General features: G+C 31.6%; 2 protein-coding genes across 2 annotated transcripts; one reads left to right on the top strand and one right to left on the bottom strand.

Moving 5' to 3' along the window:
- The first annotated feature begins 69 nt into the window (after positions 1-69).
- LOC110992303 (periodic tryptophan protein 1 homolog) lies at positions 70-8133 on the top strand. The gene is made up of 13 exons (XM_022258060.2): positions 70-277; positions 430-488; positions 603-733; positions 1158-1231; positions 1352-1457; positions 3045-3152; positions 3656-3830; positions 4155-4251; positions 5097-5267; positions 5888-5978; positions 6255-6336; positions 7280-7428; positions 8027-8133. The coding sequence occupies exons 1-13, from the start codon at positions 194-196 to the stop codon at positions 8095-8097; spliced, it is 1398 nt and encodes a 465-aa protein (XP_022113752.2). The 5' UTR covers positions 70-193; the 3' UTR covers positions 8098-8133.
- A 96-nt stretch (positions 8134-8229) lies between these two features.
- Positions 8230-16489, bottom strand: LOC110992304 (aspartate aminotransferase, cytoplasmic). Its single transcript, XM_022258061.2, has 10 exons — positions 16147-16489; positions 15729-15836; positions 15279-15352; positions 14994-15102; positions 13605-13822; positions 12670-12820; positions 11965-12130; positions 10568-10639; positions 9498-9713; positions 8230-8351 (listed from the first exon to the last, which is right to left on the bottom strand). The coding sequence occupies exons 1-10, from the start codon at positions 16256-16258 to the stop codon at positions 8330-8332; spliced, it is 1248 nt and encodes a 415-aa protein (XP_022113753.2). The 5' UTR covers positions 16259-16489; the 3' UTR covers positions 8230-8329.
- Positions 16490-19340: the final 2851 nt, after the last annotated feature.

Raw genomic sequence — 19340 nt, forward strand, 5'->3', positions numbered from 1 at the left:
GAACTAGGAAACACCTAGTGAAGTTGTCAAGTTATTGATGTTATCTATCGATTGTCAAAAAAACGTGCTAAGGCCTAAAGGCACGCGGGTTGTGAAACAATAAACAATTTGTTATTTGTATCTTATAAATCTAATCTTTAAAGTGAAATTTTCGTATTTGGGGTTTTAAAAAGTCCTTAAAGTTATCTTTATCATGGATGAAACAACGCCATCAGTTAGCCTTGTATCTTGTATGCATTTTGTTCGTCGTGGTGTAGCTAAGGCTGTACCAGAAAAGGTAAATAATGTCGCTAAATAAATTTATAAAACATACATATTTTATTATTGTTAACATAGGTGATAGCTTTTGATTACTACTAGGTTATGCTACTACTCTCAAGTTATGCTTTGAAGGTTTATTGTTTGCTTTTAATTTCATCTCTTTTACAGATAGAATTGACTGAAAAGGAACTAGAAAATATTATAAAACAGACGGCTGCCGATTTAAGGTAAAGCTTAATATTAAGACAGAATAAAGCCTGTTGATTTTGAACAGGCAAAATGAACTGCCAACTGCTATACAAATAGAAATAAATAATGATACTATTGTTATTGGGATATAGGATAACAGAGAGGGCAGAACAAGGTTTAGATGACAGTGATTCTGAAACAAATGAAGATAATGCAGCTCCAGTACCTACTGATCCAAATGATGAGTTTAATTTTGCAAAGTATGATGATGAAGATAATCTAAGTAAAGTATTTTTTATTATATTTTGCCTTGTTTTTATTCAAATAATGTTATAATCTTATAACAATAATATATTGATATTTGTTTCCATCTGAAAAATATACAGAATTTATAATATTCTTACTTATATAGTAAAAATAATAAATAATTTAATTTTTTAATAGAAAATTAAATAAATTTCCTCGCTGTATTGTAATACTTATTTCTTTACTGAGAAAATCACTAGCTCTGTGGTCACCAGAACTATTAACCACCTTCAATTAACTTAAATGATCAACAAATTAAATCTACAATTACTGCCTGTGCATTTGAACCCCACACCCCAAAAGTCTACTCCAAAGGGAACAAAAATAATAACAATAAACATATTATAATAAAATATATTCATAGTAAACAGTTAAAATTAATATCAAACTATTTGTTGTAGGTAATCCCATTGGACTAGGAACAATTGCAACCTTACCTAATTTGGGAGACCTAAGTGAAGATGTTCAAATTAGGGTAAGATTAAATAAATTTCTGTCCCACTAATATTATGTTAAATACTTTGTATAGTTCATAGCCTTGTGTTGGGATTTGGGTGAGATTTTGTTTTGCTAGATGATGTTTTGCATATTACAGACAGACGGCCCTGACAGTGATGAAGAAGATGATATTATTAAATCAGATGATAACTTATTATTAGTTGGCCATGTTGAGAGTGATGCGAGCATTTTAGAAGTTTATGGTAAGTTTTACTATACATATATCAATGTCGGAATTTACAATCCATCAAAACAAATCCTGTGTTTTTCAAATTGTTTTTATAATTTAACCAAACCAACGCCCCTCCTATATGTATAATATAGCTAGTCTTGCCAAAAATACTGAAACAAAGGAAAATAAATTTTTCTATTGCAAATAACATTTATTACTTTTATGTTGTGTTAGTTTAATAAATAAGTATAAAACAGTTTAAAATATAAAAAATATATAGCGGTAAAATATAAAATTGGCTGTAATTCAGGCTTTTAATGTCGAGGCCAGTTATCAATAACTTTCCATGGGAAATTTCTTCTGCCAATTGTACGGATTGTTTTAGGGAATCCAAATTAGTATTCTATATATATTACTCTCTAAAACTGCCCATAAATCATAATCCAATGGATAAAGATAGGGACGAGACGACGGCCAGTCTTCAGCCCAGTTGAAGTTGGAAACATTGGTTTTCAGCCAAGACTGCATAGATCCAGCTTTATGACTTGAAACGAGTCTTGCTGGTCATTACTGGCCGAGTCATTCTAGGTTATTAAACAATATGGTGTTATTAAGAGACTTTACTACTTCTCAGGAATGGTGTCACTCACTTGTGGCGATGTTTTGATAACTTATTTCACAAAAGTATGACACAGTCACTCCTTCATAGCTACTACCCAACCAAACCATCATTGAAGTTGAATTGTGCACATGTTGCACTCTGTAGACTAATTGGGAAGATGCCTAAGTTCTTTGAGCAGAAATACAGTCATTTTGTTTGTTAAAATGTTGCTCATTTGTAAAAGAAATCCATAAACAATTTTATTCTGGATCTTTGCGTGCTTACTTAGTTGTTTCGAGTGTACCACCCTATTCTGTTTACAATATCACTTAAGAAAAGACCAAATCCTAAGTCAAGCTTCTAGGTGCTATATTCATCTCCCGAGATTATTTTTTTTGCTTTGGATAGGATGTCTTGACCACTGTTTTCGTACCAACACGTGGACGGCCTTTTACGAGGATCTTATTCTGTCACAAATAGAGGAAGTCTACTTTGTATAATAATTGTACTTATTAACACAAATATTTTACAAATACCAAGTGTATGGGGAGTTTTAAAACTTGCATTTTGCTCCTTTATGTAATAAAAACACAGCGAATCGGTTATCTGTATCACCTCACTCCATTTTAATATCGCAAAATATTGTACAATGTATTGGCGCCAAAATAAGAAAACTATGATCAATGTTATAAAATTAACAGATTCCAAATTAAATCGTAATATTTTGTTAATTCTCAATTATAACAGTATTTATGGCATGACTATGAAATTAAACCATTTTTGAGTTGAGTACCATTAAATTTGAAAACTATCTAGACTAACTGAAAAACACATTGTATTCTGTTTCATCATATTTATCAGAGTTACAATACAAATTTGAGTTTGTAAAAAACTACTTGTATTAATTATTAGTTATATAGAAATAGGTACATATTTTTATATTTTTTTGAAAAATTTATGTTTTATAAAAGCTTGTTTTACATTACCACCAACTTATAATACCTTGTCTAATTTAAGTATTTAACAAAGAGGAAGGCTCATTCTATGTCCACCATGACATAATTCTACCATGGTTCCCGCTGTGTATTGAATGGTTGAGCCATGACCCAACAGATCCACATCCTGGTAAGCTTTTGTAAGATAAAATATATACATATTAGGTATATATAATGCATGTAGTCTTTAAATATTTTGGAGTTTTGTTAGTGTTGAAACATTTATCAATGAAGAAACCTTATTATACAAGTGTGTTGAAATGGTGTTTCATTAACTGAAATCACGGTTGTGCAAATTAAATCGTTTATTTGCTAGAATAGTGGTACAATTAGTTACATAAATTACAAATTCCGCACAACCCGCCATATATAAATAGGCAAGCAAATGTCATCTTATTTTATAATGTTATATATAATATAAACAATAATAGGCAAGTTATGTTAGGTATTTAAAATCTGTGTCAAACTTATAATCTACATATTCCTTCAGTTATAAAAACACTTTGCCTTTAAAAATTTAATCTCCTAGAGATTACTCATGCTCAAATAAAACTTGCAAATATGTTAAAAACTTTACATTGTTAGGAAACCAGCCAGTCTTAGTCCTCTGATTAAATTAATACTGTTTTTTAGGAAACCTTTGTGCTTTGGGTGGCATGGACCCTATTATACAATTGTGGGACTTAGACATTGAGAATTGTCTTGAACCAGCATTTAAACTTGGTAAAAAGCCGAATAAAAAGAAGAAAATAAAACGAGTGGGTCATAAAGACGCCGTGTTGGATCTCTCCTGGAATAGAAATTTTTCGTAAGATTTTGTAAAGATCTGTAGGTTAATTTCAATACAGTTTTCGAATACTAACTGAGATAGTAATGTGTGCCAAAGATTAAAACTAATCAGATACAGAATTTGACGATTTTACTTCAAAACCCTTTTTACTGGAACTTTTGTTGTTATAAATCTTTCGTAACTTGCACCAATATACTTTTTTTAGGAGTTTGGATACTGTTTAGATTTTCCTCAAACAATTGTTTAAGTTTCAATAGCATTGGCTTGCTATAGTACCTGCATAAATAAAATACATAATTGTGGAAATGTTTAAAGTATATATGTATTGTCTATTTATTATAGGCACGTGTTGGCGAGCGGCTCAGCTGATAATACCGTATTATTGTGGGATCTCGATCAGGGCACGCCTCACACTACATTAGACTACTTTGAGGATAAGGTAATGTCAATTGATATGGATGCATAATGTTTTTATACATACATGATACATTCATACAAATAAAATGATGTGGTGTCGTGGGACACCAGGTAGGAACGAAGTTGCCTAATGTAGAATCTATTTATTTATTTATTTGTTATAATGTGAGTAATCGCCACGTGCTTATCCATGAATTCATGAGTGTATACTAGCATTGGCGGGGTGGAGTGGTAATAGAAAGAGAAGGGATGAGAGAACGAAAAGAAAGAGGGAGAAAGAGAAAGGTATTATACACTACTCGCTTGTGTATGCGACTGTCGCGCCTGCGCACGTCTCATTTAACGGTTTTATTCCACGCACTTTTTTCCACGGATTTTTTCTTACGGTTTTAATATCACATTTTTTTCAGTTCGGTCGCGCAGCAGTTAAATAGGAATTCTAACTTATAAGTTATGTATTCTTTTAGCAACATACATCTAGATATTTCATAAATAAAACAATTGATATATGATAAGTTTTGACCTATAAGACCCAAAAGCCAAATGGCTACTTACCTTAATTATAATATTTGTTAATTATAATAATGTTTGCCGACGCCATATTGACAAGTTTCGTTTCGAGTTCGAGAGTGGCAGAAAGTGGAATTAAATTTTAATTCACAATCAATAGGCTAGGCAAGTAATGAAACGTCATCGATCCAACTCATTTGCTTAGTTGTTTGATCAACTGGCGAGCATCGTTCAGGCCGATAGTTAAACAGCGTTGTTTAGTTAAAAGGCTAGGCTGTTAATTGAACGAGTAATTAAACTATTTGGCTGCTACAAATATACATGCAGACATACACATAAAACGCACATACTTTTTAGGTCCAATCTATAACGTTCCATCCTCTGGAAGCGCAAACGTTGTTAACGGGCGCGTGCGACGGCCGCGCTCGTGTCACCGATTGTCGTACGCCCACAGCCTGCCGTGCATGGTCATTGCCTACAGAAATCGAGCGAGTCGTATGGGACAGACATAATCCATTCTGTTTTGTGGTAAGTTTAGAAATTATAAACTGTTTAAGGGTTCTTCAAATCAACTTAGTATCAAATTAGGACAAATCTTTAACAGGTGGTAAGCTGGAACAAATTCTATCTAATAGATATTGTATCTATAAATCTAATATATATCGTAGTAATACATTTTGTATTAGTAGTTTCAAAGGTTTTATTATTTATTTATTAGTAAACAAATTGTAAAGGAATAGCTTAACAGAACTGACGTGTTTGTCATGGGACTACCTCTTTGCCTGAGGCCTTCAATATTTTGGCTTTTGAAGGCTCATTAATTGCTGGAATTAAAAAATGTTTTTAAAAAACTTTATTTCACATTACAAAAATGTATTTTATTTACATGAAAAACTTAATATGTATGTACGAGCGAGATACACGTCGCTATTAGCCGTCCCAATTTTAGTCTACTATGTTCACTCTAACATGCCTTTTTGAATTTGTAAAATGCGCCAAAATTCCGAATTTTAGATGGTAATTTACACTATTATTGATATTATTATATTATTGACTAGATATTTTTTTCGACATGAATGTATTTAATATTATAAATGATATGTTTAATTCTTAATAAGCCCAAGAAGATTTAATATTGAAACTTTCAGATGAGCAACAACACCGGTAAAGTGGCCTATGTTGATTGCAGACAAGATGAACCTTTGTGGATGATCGAGGCTCACGAAAAGGAGGTCACAGGTAACTAACTATATGAACAATTATATTTATCATTAATTTTAAAAAAACTACTAATTTTGTTCTTAAAATGCCACCAACGCACTTGCGAGCCCTGTGACAATTTGTCCGTTTGCCTCCAGTTATATATAAAAAAATATTGAAAAATTTACATATATATGTATATATCGCAGCCAACTAGGTTAATAAGCCGTGTTCAATCAACAGCCTAGATTATTAACTAAACTGAAAGATGTTTAGCCAGTGGATCAAACAGCTAAGCAAATTCTCTCATTTCAGGACTCGTGATTAGTGATAATATTCCTGGCCTCATGATAACAGTGGGTACGGATGCTAAAATGAAGACTTGGGATATATCGAGGTAATTTAATTTACAATGTACATGCCTTGACATCTTAAATAATCCTGCCAAAAGGATCTTATAGTTTAACCTCATGCTGTGAAAAGAAAATGTATTAATGCCTAAAACCTTTGCATTGTACTGACCATAATTCAATCAGTTTTAGTACTCTGTAACTCTATAAAATGAGCAGTGTTGGCCTAGAGCCTTCAGGGTGTGACTTTCATCTGAGGTCGTAGGTTCTATTCCCGACTGTGCACCAATGGACTTTCTATGTGCGTCTTTAACATTCGATTGAACGGTGAATGAAAACATGGTGAACAGGAAACCGATATGTCTTAGACACAAAAAGTCGACAGCATATGTCAGGCACAGGAGTCTGATCACCTACTTGCCTATTAGATTGAAAAATGATCATAGAACAGATTCAAAAATCTGAAGCCCTGGCCTAAGAAGGTTGTAGTGTCACTGATTTAATTTAAACGGCTTCACCACTAACTACGAAATTCTCGATCTTACCCACTGGGGCGTTCGGAGGATCCTGTCTTTAGGTTGAAGGAACTGTTCACTGTACCTCCACAGGTTTTTAGTTTTTGACACACCCTAATGTCGAAAACTTAATTTGTATATAAATTACAGTTAGTGTCAAATTTTCATACAAATTTAGTTTTCGACTTTCTACGTACACTTCTTTAAGGCATTTTAAGTAAGCCCCCAGTAATAGACAATCTCTATTTAATTGAAAATCAATGACTGTCAATAATAAACGATACAATACAGATAATAATTATTTAACGTCACAGAATAGTCTTTTGTTAGATTTATGTAAGATCTAACAAAATTAAAATATTATAACTAATATATTATGTTATTATTGTTTTAAAATTTATTTTTTCTAGTTCAAATTGAGCCCTCATCTTAGCTTTAACCGGTACAGATAATTATTTTTTATTTATTTATACAGCGGTGCGGTTCAAGTAAGCGAGCGACAGTGTCGCGTGGGTGCTGCCTTGTGTACCGCGGTTTGTCCCGACGATCCCTTGTCGCTGGCTGTGGGTGGGGACAACAAGCAATGTTCCATTGAGATGGTCGATCTCAGCGTTAGTGAACAAGGTAAGTCCTGGGAGAGATCCCTTGATAAGGCCCATTGCACCATTATTGAACAACTTTTTCAAAGTCAAAGGCAAAAATCATTTATTCATATAGGTAACATAAATGTACACTTATGAACGTCAAAAAAAAATACATTAAATGAATCTAATTTTACATTTACTGCCAGTTCTCAAATCAAGGGCGTAGAACGGAAGAGAAGAACTGGCAATAAACTCTCCGCCACTCTTTTTAATCGCCAAGTTTTTTTTTACACAATGTTTGTAAGGAGCTACAACCATTACACCATATTATGACATCTTGAGTAATAAAGAATAATAAATTAAAAACAAAGATTTGTCGTCTATCGTATATATCGATATCTATTTTGATTGTACTATGAAATAATTTGTAGGAAAAAGCCTTCTGTATCCTAAAATGTTTGTAAATCATTAAATCTGTGGCTACTCATTAGGCTCTAGCATTAGTTTGAGTTATTTTTAACATGTCCGATTCATAAATTAAATCCATTTAGATACAAATTACTGATTGCAAGGCAAAATCGGCTTATTATATTTTGCTATCATCAACATATTATTTTAATTGTATGTTGTTTTTGCAGTAACAGAGCGTTTTGGATCCCGTCCCCGAGTTGCCATACCGGCTGAAGATAATAACTCTATGGAATCATAGTTTATAGACATTTTCAATATATATATATGTTATCTATATGATGTTTAATTTTTCCTCAACGGTTACTTTAAGTTTTGTAAAATATTGAAACATATTTTTACATGTATTTCATTTAATAACTCAGTTAATTTAATACAAATTAATTGTCAGAATTGCAAATACATTTGAATCCTTTCTTCATCTCATGATTTCAGTTCACAAATGCTCATCCATATTGTAAAGGGCCAAAAGTTTATAATTTTGATGGTTGCTCACTGGAACAAAACCATAGCCAATTAACTTAAATATTTTTAAAAACGAAGCAATTGATAGTATAAGACTTTGTTATAATTTCAAATGATATTTTTGAAGAAAAAATAAAACAATAATTGTAACTGAGATTATATTTGCAACAATTATAAGGAACTATAACAAAACAACTACCTATAAATAAAATATATGTGCTGGGATTCCTTTCTAAGAGATACATGTATAAACCTTTAAGAGATATTAGGAATCCTTTTACTAACAGCTAGAATTATTTAAAACAGAATACTGCATTAATGGCGTCAAATATATCAAGAAATATATAAAAATCTCCAGCCGTAAAAAATATCGACCAAAATACAATTTTATAATTGAACTTTTATTGCGTCCCTTGCGGCAGTGTTATATCTTACCGAAAAATAAATATAATCATGAGACAAAAGCATACTGGCGGCTTTAACAGTAAATATAAATAAATAAATTTGTGATTATAATATAGATCACATTTATCACTTATAAATTAATCTCTTGTATTTATTTTTCTGTTTCTAACGAGATTTGTGAAAGTTTAGTAAAATTTGCTTCATTTCCCTAAAATATTAGATTAAACGCTAGTACGCTTTCGCCCATAATAAAATGCTATTAAATACTATCTTAAAAGCATTGAGGCATGTGGATTCACATTATTAATTTCTACACACATATGTATATAATATATAAAAAGTTTATCAACCTCTACTTATTCCTGATACAGAATTGTTTAGGCTTGTAAGCTGCCATATTTGTGAATTATTTTGATTTTCGTTGTTTTACCTAAATCCTACTTAAATATCAAAGCAAAAATCGCTAAAACATTTGCTGAATTATTTATATAAAAATAAGCGAATTTAAAACCATATTAAGATGCTTTTAGAAGATTAAAAAATAATTAATACATATCAGTTTAATAAGCATTTAGAAACTATTCACCCTATCAAGTGGAGACTGAAGAAATGTGTGCTGTCAGACCTACTTCGTACCGTGTTCATAAATTAATTCAACAATTTCCATCATGTGTGATATATAATTTTTTTAAATAAAATCCAGCTGACATTACAAAACACAAGCATTAGATTAATAATGTTCTTCCAAAAGCAGTAATGAAATGTATTTACTCTTGCGCCGGGAACTTGGTGATGGCATCATGCATTGCCCTTGCCACGTACTCCACATTGGAGGGGTTCAATCCACAAATATTAATTCGACCGGATTTGAGGAGGTAAATGTGGTGTTCCTGGATTAAATGCTCGCACTGCTTGCTCGTCAGGCCCGTGTAGGAGAAAAGACCGATCTGCTTTACTATGTGGTCCCAGTTTCCGGGGGTACCAAGTCTGGAAGTACAACGTAATTCAGGATAAAAAATATATAGACATTTTTTATAGATTAATTAGGTTCACTTGGTTGCTAATCCGGTTTCTCAATTGGCTATGAACAACTTATCCGCATAACGTTGGAAGTAACGGTTCGACAGACTAACTACAATTAAATTTATAAATTCTAGAAAACGGGCACTACATTCAGAGTGGAAAAACTACTTTACAAATAATAAAGAAAAAAAAAAAAACAACTACCTCTCGACTACTATCTCTGCCTCGACTACTAGACACTAGTAGTCAAAAGTACACATACTACATACTTATTGTTATGATGTAGCGTAAAATGGTTCCTACTTTCATATAATCACCGGTTCACTACTTGTCTATGTCCCTTTTCATCAAATAATGATCAGTGAGAACTATTCCCCTCTTAACTTATATATGAAATTAAATCAACTCATTTCAATATCAATATTATCTTAATATATATAAATCTCCTGTCACGATGTTTGCCCTTTGGCGATGGACTCCTAAACTACTTAACCGATTTTAAATTAAATTGACACCGTGAGCATTCTGGTCCAACTTAAGAGATAGGATAGCTTAGATCTTTAATTATAGTCGCAATTTTATATTATTTCAAATTATTTGTTTATTATTTTATACAAAACATATGGCGCTGTGTTAAACGTACCAAAGCTTTCACATAAGCTATCTATCTACCTTTCACATAAGTTCTCCTACGGTTTCCTTCTAATAGTTTACTACTATGTAATATAACAAAAACCTTAGCCACAGCAACGCTTGGCCGAGTCTGCTAGTAGTTCAATACATTTAAAACAAGACTATAAATGATATTTGGTACTCACTTGATAAGTGCGGCCCTTAGCGCATCCCTCATCTGCATAACACGAGAAGACATCATTTTTATGTGGTCTCTCCTGAAAATTTAACATTAATTAATTTAATAGTAGTTATTTACGCATAATCTTTATAAGATTATCAAGCATTTACTGTCACCAAACAAATACAATCATATCAGGGATGTTAACGCAGGCTTCGATATTTCCAGTAAGTGAGAAAATTTAAAATTAGAATGCGATAAATCATCTGGTAAAATGCTTTTGATCAGTAATAAATAAAATGCGATGTTTTCGTTACACTTTCCTCTCGAATACACAGACTTAGTACATTGTGCATATTTAAATAAGTTTCGTTACGGTCTTTCAAATTCTATAATTTTCCGTTTCTGACAAGACGGGAGTGTAGTCTAGAAGTTATAATAGTGTGCAAGTACCAAGTGCACTTTTTGCAAAAACCAAGTTTCATCCTACTATTAATACTGTATTATCTTTTATATATAAATTATGGTTTTGTGTGATTAAATTTTGTTTTTAAAAAAAACAATAATTTATCTCAATTAGGTTATTAAAAAGGCGCCTTTGAAAGTCAAAATTACAAGATGAAAATATTACAAAAAATAACTAGTGCCCCTCCCAAAAGGGTACTATTAAAATAGATTTTACAATATTTTGTATACATAGATTTGATATCTTTATGTGAAGCCATACTGGAGCCAATATTCTAAGCTTGTATTTTATATGTAAAGTGATATTATTACTCATTGAACTTTTTTTATTGAAACCAAGTTTTACATATTTATAGGGATTACATTTAAATAAAGTGCATTTCTTGATACGCTTATTTATAAGTGGGTTCAACAACTTACTTTATCGTGAATATCATTCAAATGACAATACTTTATTGAAAGTTATCAGTAACATAAACATGTTTTTTGATTATAATAAATTAAAAAAATTCACTTATGTAAATGTCTGTATATATACATATATTTGATATTGTAACCAGTATTTAAAATTTTTAATTAAAGGTTGTAGCAATTATTTTTTTTTTTTTTGTATTGAGCCTAATGAATGATTTTTTTATGTTACCTGTAGCATTAATCAATCTATCTTTGCTAAGTGTTACGAATATAAACCACAAATATTAGTTTCGAAAGGCTTTTGATCAAATTTTGTCTCACACTTTTTCTTGCAAATATTTAACATTATTTTTATTTTACGAATATCTCATGATCTACAAATTTACAGTTAGTTATTTGTATTAAAGTTTTATATTTGTTACTACCGTTACTATAAAAAAGCCCACACTGGAGACCGGACATAGAAATTTAGATTCAATACACATGTATAAATGATACCTGATATCTTATATTCCAAAATACACATATTTTTTTTATACACACCATTCATCGAAGAGCTTCTTGTCGGCCAGTACATTGGCGACTACTCTCGCACCATGGGCTGGTGGGTTCGAATACATCCCACGAACCACCCACGTCAGTTGGGACTTCATGGCCGGGATCAGCTTTGGATCGTTTACCACCACCGTTAGGTTACCCACACGCTCATCTAGATGTTCGAAAATACGTTATTTGTGATGAGGAATTCAAACAATTACTAAGATCATTTACAGATGACATTGCAGGAAAAGAAAATAGTCACAGATACTCTCTCACACACACATAAACACATACGTATGCACAAACCTACTAATATTTATAAGTAATAGTACAATAATACAATACAATAACCATATTGTTTTTTAATTATTATATGTCTGGTTTTGTTATTTTTATTAAAGTTGTTGGTTGCCCAATTAAAAATAAATATTCTGTAGTCTTATCTCTCTGTTATTTATAATTCCATTAAGTTCAATAAAACTCCTTTTTTATTATCGTTACAATGTTCATGTTATTGCGATAACAATAATGATGTCCTTATAAATTGTAATATTAAATATGCATCTACATCATTAAAGTTTATATTAGAAGTTAAAACCCAAACAAAAAATATATATAAGCAGGTAACTTATATAAATTCAGTTAAATCAGTCTTTTTTAATGTAATATGAATGAGAACTAATCAAAATAGTGTAATTAGATACTGACTGTATAAGCCAAAGTTCTTGGCGTATGACTGTGCGCAAACAAGTTCGAAACCCCTCTTCACGAAGTACCTCACGGCCCACGCGTCGCTGTCCAAATCTCCAGACGCGAATCCTTGATACGCACTATCGAAGAACGGGAACAATTTGCGTTCCTATGACAATACACATGAGAATACATACCATAACTCGTAAAATCAAGTTTCGATCCCGGCAAAACAATGTTCCGAGCTATCGCATTTAATGAGCAATAAAACAGGCAATTTTTTTTGTTTAGAGGTCGTGGGAACCATTATTAATAGCATTTATAAAGGTTTTTAATAGAAAAGGTTCCATCGATGTACACTTTGGCTTTCATTAAGTTACGGTTACGTAAAATAACAGTCAATCATACTTCACGATAAAAATAAATGAGCTTTCAGTGGAAAACATAGTGATGTTATAAAAAGTCACAAAATTACTGATGTAACGACTACGAGTTATGACAATCTTGCGATAACGTCGCGCGTAGCATTAAGATCAAAGTTCATAAAAGTTGTACGCATAGTATATAAAAGATATACATAAGCATAGTAAGCATGATACAACTGTAATTAATTTCACATTTTAAAACTTCATATTTCTATACTTCTAATTTAAAAAGTTATAGCAGCATATTCTAACTTTATCATAAAACACAATTGTTATGAATTTAAATCATGTTCAGTCTAATACATGCCACAATTTTTTCTCCCCAGCATTGTATTTTTTTTAAATATACAAAAAATGTATACGGCTTACGCTACCCTTGTATTATGAGATTATATAACCACCTGCATTTGCGAATACGGATTATAACATTATTAAAACGAATTATATCAATTTTGCTTCTATCAGTATAAATTGCCATTAATTAATAATAAAGTAATATTGTTTAGGTTAAAAGCTATTGTAACTAACCTCCATAACATCAGCGATCTTAATCCATTGTTCATGAGTGGGGTCTATTCCAGTAGGATTATGCGCACACGCATGTAACAGTATGACCGAGTTCTCAGGTGCATTCTTTAGGTCTTCGATCATTCCATCGAAGTCTATAGCTCGAGTCTTGGGGTTCCAGTACCGGTAAACGCGAGGTTGTGTGAAGCCAGAATTTACGAAGACCAAGTGGTGATTTTCTGAATGTAAATAATACTAATTTTAATGATATGATATAACTTTATAATTAAAGCTAGTTTTTAAAGCATGCCAACTACTGGTATACCAGTTTAGAACAATTCTTCGTATTTTATAAGTTAATTTATGAAAGCTTGGGAGTTCAACTAACCATAACTTAAAATTATATTTAATGTATGTGTATGTAATATGTATGGCGTGAACCACACGTTTAAATAAAACTTCTCTAACGTTAAAGACTTTAGGTTCTTGTATTTATATAAAAAATGACCCGCTTTAAACACTTTTAGTCTATACCTAACGGGGCTTTGATATTCAAATCAATCACATTTTATTTTAATAAAAAATGGGGACGCTAGACATCGTAGCCCATGGACACCAATTTTTAGTGCGTGTGTTGTCGGCCTTTAAGGAAGGAGTACAGTCTAATTTTGAATAGTTGGAGGTCGCATCCCTTAAGGAAGACCCCCACGGGGAATCGATTCCACAGTTCGCTAGTTTGCCTTGTAAAACGGACTAAGACTTCTAATCAATCAATATCAAGATGATTTAAAGAAAATTCCGTTTTGCGTTAACGCGCAGATTATTTAAAGAATGTATTTCCTTCAAATTTCTAAATTCACCTATAATTTAGATAAACGTATTACCCAATGACTTGTTCAATTCCGATACAATTTTACGTAAAGAAACAATTATGATGAAACACGACAAACATTCATTACAAACGTGGCCACTACTTATCAGACATTAATCATTATAAGAATCGATTTATGTCGACGGTTTTTTTAAGCGATAAGATTAATAAGATATTATTTATACTTGTCCGACAATATAAATGTATCATTTAATAACTCTACCCTCTACTAAACATTAAGTAATTACAGAGTTTTCATAGTTTCCATAAGGGGGTAATCATATATTAAGATGAGTTAAAACATATCTATATTAGGCTATGATCTAGCCTAATAAAAAATAAACGAATTTAACGTCAAAGAAACAAATTGTGTTGCTTAATTGCATTTCTTACAAGTTGCTTTAATCTGAATAAATTCTGTTGGAGAAAGTAGTCCATTGGTAATTTATAACTTTCTACATCATAAGATATTTTCTCTAAACTGAATACAATATGCGACTTATCAAATTTCTTAAGTGTTTAAAATTACTACAACTTACCCCATGTTGGGTTGGAGTAATAGAATGTGGTGTATTTAAGATGCTTGTTCAAAAATTCTGCACCAATTCTTAGACCACCAGTGCCAGACAAAACTTGGATACCAAAGGTCTGTAAAACATAAGAACAATAACACAGACATACTAAATTTCTTAACAAAGAGATAAAACAAAATCAAAAGAACTGAAACTTATGCACTTAATTGAAATGTAAAAGTGTATGGAACAAATAGACTTTTGCAAAAATATTAAATTAAAAGTTTCAATGAATATACAAAAAACCCTCACCTTTCCTTCAGCAATGGCAGGACTATCTTCACCCAATAGCATGGAAACTGAGAGGTTACTGAACTGCTCAAGACCTAAATAATGTCAGAGTTTAGGAAAGTTTTTAAAAATATATAATTTAGACTTCAAAGACAAGTCAAAACTCAAAGGCAAACATAATTTTTCCCAAAAAATAAAATTTACTACACATTCGAAACATATTATGCATTTAAATCACACTTTTTCATGATAAACAAGTATTTTTCTTGTATAACTTGTTATTAATATGAAAATCAAACATAATTATCAAAGTGATATATTTTTTATATTAATCAATGTATGTCAATCTTGGTCTTATTCATAATCATAAGCCTCAAAAATGAACATAAAAGTTTACTGAATATAAATCATATTTACAAATTATCATATTATAGTCAATCAGTTAACTAAAAATGAACTTTGTTGTCTTACCAAGAACAGGAAGATATTCATGTAAAAGTGTTTCATCTGCTGCCATCTGCTTCTCCATTTTTTGAACAACAGGGAGGACCCATGGTTTACCATTTTCGTCTCTGTATGCTAAAAAAGACAAACAGTTTGTTTTTCATTTGAAATATTCTTATTTATTTTACAAAGATATTGAAGAAAACGCAATCGTGAACCTTACTCAAAGTTCAAAATACACTTGCATACGAAGATTTCGGTGAAAATTTTATTGGCTCGTCACCAGAAATTGGCCTAGGAAAACAACAATTCCATCAATCGTTGTTTATTTAGAATAATTTTAATTTGACGTCAAGATACCGGCTTCTAATAGCACTACTAGATAACATTACATAACAATAGGAAACTGGATTATTTTTTTTAAATATAAATTAATATAACTTACCACCAACTCCCAAATTCACTTTATTTTTATTTGTATCGTCTGTAAAGAGTTTGTTAAGCAAGAAAACCTCAATTGGCGGGCCTTGTTCAACTACCGCGAAACGAGAGGTCATTTTGAGTGTTAATAAAAAATTCAACAAATCAACACAAGCTATATGCACAAGTGGCTAAATAAAACTAAAGAAAACGGTAAATTTGAGCAAATAACTCAAATTCTAATTCAATATTCGCAAACTTCGCACTGTAGCACTTGCCAGTTATCTTTTATTTTGACCAATTTGACCTTTCTCAATTAGCAATGTCATGAATGTCAACAGGCAGGACCGATATGTCTAAAGCAGCTGATCGCAATAAACAGACTATTGTCTGTCGTCTGACAAGCTAGTGATGGCAAAAGCCTCTGATGGTATATTTGCAGAGCTGTTAACACTGCATATAGTCTGAAAAAACAATCTTGATACTATTGCTAAATTTGTTTAATATGTTTGGAATCTTCAAAGAATTTAGTCTAAAAATAAATATAAGCAAAACAAAAATATTAACTACATCAAAATTAACACCAACATTTCCACTCCACCAAAAATAGGAATAATAAAGATACACAACTGAAGAGACCGGGTGAGTGGCACTTGGTGCGGACGTTCATAAATTTTGTCAGTTGCTTCACTCGTACCTCCTGGTCCTTACCATCACTTGGCTTGTAATTTTGGTGGTCATACCTTTCGTCCAGGTCTTTCCTTATTGTCACTTCTTATGAATAGTTCTAAGATAACTGTGTCTCAAACTGTTCAATTAGAAGTGACCTTTTTATTGGAATTGGAACAATTTCTCGAGATCGAGTAAATCGTACATTTCTGCTAAGGAAGTTCTTATTGTTGGAACTTCATTCATTTAAACAGTTAGACATAAAACAATAAATAATTAATGTTTGTGTTGAAATATAATTAATTTTATGTACCTACAAACTAGAACAAAGGTAAAATTATGTTGAAGAGAAAGGAGCTTTTTTAAATCCTAGACGAGTATCAAAATACTTGCAGTTGATGTCATCTTAAAACTGTTGTTCTTCCTCGAAGCGCTGATTTATAACAACATTTTTCTGATCATACTTTTTCTGGTTTTAGTAAGCACCAGGCTATGCTACTAATCATCACCTTCGTTTTGCTACTGTCAATATAAGCTACCCAGCTTAAACCTCATTCTTGCGACAACGGTATCGGAACCACAAACGACCCCAAGAAGCATTTCGGCATTGAGAATTGATTTTGGTTTTACCTTCAGATGACGTCCAGATGAATAATTTACGGGGATAGTGATGGAATAGACTGTTCACCACTACCATCTTATACTCGTCTGCGAAGTGCATGAATCGTTCACCTCTTTCGGTGCGTATCACAATCCGAAATTGCTCAGACACTTGCTATACTGGGCAGAGTTTGCCCCAATTTTTATAGTTTAAATCACCCATTATATTTAGTAACTCTCTATTGCGGATTTTGGCAAATTTTGCCTGTAAATCTGGAAAAAAAGCTGTACAGGATAAGTTGTAAAGCTTTACTTGTGGGAGCATACCTGTATTAGATTCAAGTTCACAGATGACGATTATACGCATAATACAGTCGCCAACTGCATCATACTGTTATTCTGATGCTTAGAAATAATAATCGCCACTGCTTTTTGGCAACTGGAATAGTAAACGGCTAAAGCGTATAACGGGGATCTGTGCAACAGACTTGTTCTTGCCCTTGGTATCGCAAATAACCCCGGCCTTCGCCGTCACACATATACCATAGGTACTAAGAAGGCTAACTGTAAGTCCGTTCTCCGTTCTCATTTTATAAATGATTTTACAACTGAAAAAAATATTAATAGGTGTTATTTTTTATGAGCTTTCTTATTCAAATATACAGAACGATGTAGATGTGCTAGGTTGATGCAGAAGAAGTCAGAATTATGGAAGCTAAATTTTATAATTTCCTGTACAAACAGGTCTAGGAACTGTAGAGTAAATAATTACTCATTTACTCTACAGTTCCTTTTGCCCATATGAACTTACCTACCAAAAAGTGATCCATATATTCATTTCTTCAATCTACAATGATGATTTCCAATTACAAGAACTGTAGGTACTCTTTTTACTGTATAAGCAGCATTTGCGCCCAACAAATATTTATAACATATATACCTAGGTATATTAAGAATTACAGTAGCTACACCATACATGCTTAACAAAATTCTGAACTTTGAGGTTAATAACGCTCAGACACCATATTTATTATAAATATATTTAAGATTATTATTACATCAGCGATGTAGATAAAAACAAAATCTTAGCTTGACTTATATAATTCTGACAATAGTATTAAAAAGTTCAATACATAATAAGGCCTCGATTGATCTAAGCTATGTAAGATTTTTAATACTTGGTGTAGACGGGATTTCTTAGCAGCTTTACTTTAGGATCATCAGGTCTCATAATCATGTAAGTGGACTTATATTCTCTATTATCACCATTATTTTTTGCATATCGGTCTAATCCAGCCAATCCCAAGCCAATCCCAACCAGAGCACATATAGATGAACACATCACTCCTGGAATTTCCCAAAAACCTTGCTTAATCAATCCTGACCATGATTTTCCAAAGTCTATTTGGTGACCTATCGTTTTTGGCATGGGCATTTTAAATAAATATTTGTTCTTTAATAATTATACAATAATAACGAATGTAAACGCTAATTTCTATAATTTCTATAAGTCTAATACTCTCAATTAATAAACATATTTTTTTCCATATACCAATAGTGACATTACTGACAATTCTTTTTAATTGATGTTTGTTTTAAAATATCTAAATAGTAAATAGAAAAAAAATTATCCTTTATTGCTTTTTTATATTTCTGAGGTTGCTGTCGTTAACATCGAAAATCTACTTTACATTTCAGACTTACTAAACATTTGGACACAATTTAATAAATAGTGACGATAAAAGCTATACATATTTTTTAAAATTATCTTTTGGCTTTTAAAAGTCAAATAAATCATTTATTTTCATGTATAGTTATCACTCTTAAATTACAGAAATACAATATAATATATGTATTTCAATCATAATAATGTATAATAATGTCTCCTAGGAAATTAACTCCAACACAGTAGGTATGTATCAATAATTATTTTGTCTTTTACATATTTCT

This window comes from Pieris rapae, chromosome 10 (genome assembly GCF_905147795.1).
Source record: "Pieris rapae chromosome 10, ilPieRapa1.1, whole genome shotgun sequence".
In the NCBI taxonomy this organism is placed as follows: domain Eukaryota; kingdom Metazoa; phylum Arthropoda; class Insecta; order Lepidoptera; family Pieridae; genus Pieris; species Pieris rapae.

Bases quoted from the DNA above. Each gene is read 5' to 3' on its own strand.
- LOC110992304 (XM_022258061.2), bottom strand. From the start codon at position 16,258: ATGACCTCTCGTTTCGCGGTAGTTGAACAAGGCCCGCCAATTGAGGTT. The intron at 15,837-16,146 runs GTAAGTTATATT...TGTCTTTTTTAG, and splicing joins AGTGAATTTGGGAGTTGGTG to CATACAGAGACGAAAATGGT. The intron at 9,714-10,567 runs GTGAGTACCAAA...TTGTACTTCCAG, and splicing joins CTAAGGGCCGCACTTATCAA to ACTTGGTACCCCCGGAAACT.
- LOC110992303 (XM_022258060.2), top strand. From the start codon at position 194: ATGGATGAAACAACGCCATCAGTTAGCCTTGTATCTTGTATGCATTTT. The intron at 734-1,157 runs GTAAAGTATTTT...TATTTGTTGTAG, and splicing joins TGATGATGAAGATAATCTAA to GTAATCCCATTGGACTAGGA. The intron at 4,252-5,096 runs GTAATGTCAATT...CATACTTTTTAG, and splicing joins TAGACTACTTTGAGGATAAG to GTCCAATCTATAACGTTCCA.